This window comes from Diaphorina citri, unplaced genomic scaffold, assembly GCF_000475195.1.
Source record: "Diaphorina citri unplaced genomic scaffold, Diaci psyllid genome assembly version 1.1 scaffold117252, whole genome shotgun sequence".
NCBI lineage: Eukaryota > Metazoa > Arthropoda > Insecta > Hemiptera > Psyllidae > Diaphorina > Diaphorina citri.
In genome coordinates, this window is record NW_007494190.1 from 18,928 (window position 1) to 20,286 (window position 1,359).

The window sequence follows — 1,359 nt, forward strand, 5'->3', positions numbered from 1 at the left end:
GGAAACATAAACCAACAGTAAAAGTAAATTAGCGTTCTTCTCTGAAGAAAAGGTTTTGAGGCGAACCGTGTCAGAACTTTGGGAAGTCTAAAAACTTGACTAGAGGGGAAAGTGACAGATTGTTTAGGTACAATAGTTTCCATTTTCTCGATTTTTGAAAACTTTGGACGCGAAATTGCAAAAAATACCTCCATTTACTAGTCAAATAACTAGTTCTCGCTATAACTAGGCAGTAATAAGAAAAGTAAAATTCAACCATAGAAAAGACACTTTAAATCAAAAGGTCGCGGTTAAAAAAACAAAAAAAAAAAAAAAAAAAAAAAAAACGGTGCAGCCCGATACCACCCATCCTAATAAATGAAAAATGAATGGATGAACAGGTACCTATCTAGTTACATAATACATATACATATTACATATAGTTACTTATTTTTTGATTGTTGCCTTGGCTCTCCTAGTGGTGACCGGGACTGTGGCCGGGACCGGGGTTCTGCTCTTCGGTACCTTTGACTTGGAGCTCTGGTCTTGCTGTTCCTGGTTCCGAACGGGGGGAGGAGGCGGGATCTCCCGGGCGTGTCGTATCACCATTCTTTTATCGACACCGTCTGTGTTTAGCTTGATAATGATTTTCCCGTCGGACGTCCAGCAGTTCTTCATCCCGTGCACCGCCTTGGCCTGTCGGAACACAGCTAGACGTTCAGGAGTCAGGAATTCCGAGATTGAGATGGGGAGTCCCTTGAGCTTCTTCTTCTGGCCAAACACCATTCTCCTGTGTTTGTATGAATAAAACTTCATGATGATGGGCCGCGCGTTCTTCCCGGTTTTGTCCTTGCTGTTGAGGCGGTGACACCTAGAGATGACCTCTTCCCCTAGGTCAAGACCCAGTTTGTTCTGGATCAGATCCATCACGTGATGCAAGCAGTCATCTTCAGTGTCCCGACCGGAACGGTTCTCAGGAACGCCGCGAAGAAGTAACGAGTTGCGCCGGCTGTACTGCTCTTGGGCCTCCTGTCTCTCCTCAAGCCTAGTCTGTCTCTCCTCCAGAGAATCAATCCTCTCCACAGCCACCTTCAACTGCCCAAGCTCCTCGATTACGGCTGCTTGGAACTCCCGGAAAGCGGCATCCAGCAGCTGAAGGGAGCTCACAATATCCGGTGTTTGTTGTGTAGAGGACATTGCCAGCCTCAGGCTCTCCTGAAACTCGCTCATCATGGATGCGATCCTATCAATTCTGTCCCCTTCCATGGTCTCAGGTATACACTTCGATACACTATGAAGAGAACAACTAAACAAAAAGTACCACTCTGACACACATGCACTGAAGAGGAAGTATTAGTGCATTATAGAGAGAGACAAGAT

General features: G+C 45.7%; 1 protein-coding gene across 1 annotated transcript in view; it reads right to left on the bottom strand.

Moving 5' to 3' along the window:
* The window catches only part of LOC113473823, a 10,805-nt gene extending 9,452 nt beyond the window's left edge, over window positions 1–1,353 (bottom strand). The window contains exon 1 of the mRNA XM_026833266.1: window positions 1,025–1,353. Coding sequence (XP_026689067.1) covers window positions 1,025–1,245 — 221 coding nt within the window. The 5' untranslated portion in view covers window positions 1,246–1,353. The remainder of the gene's footprint in view (window positions 1–1,024) is intronic.
* Window positions 1,354–1,359: the final 6 nt, after the last annotated feature.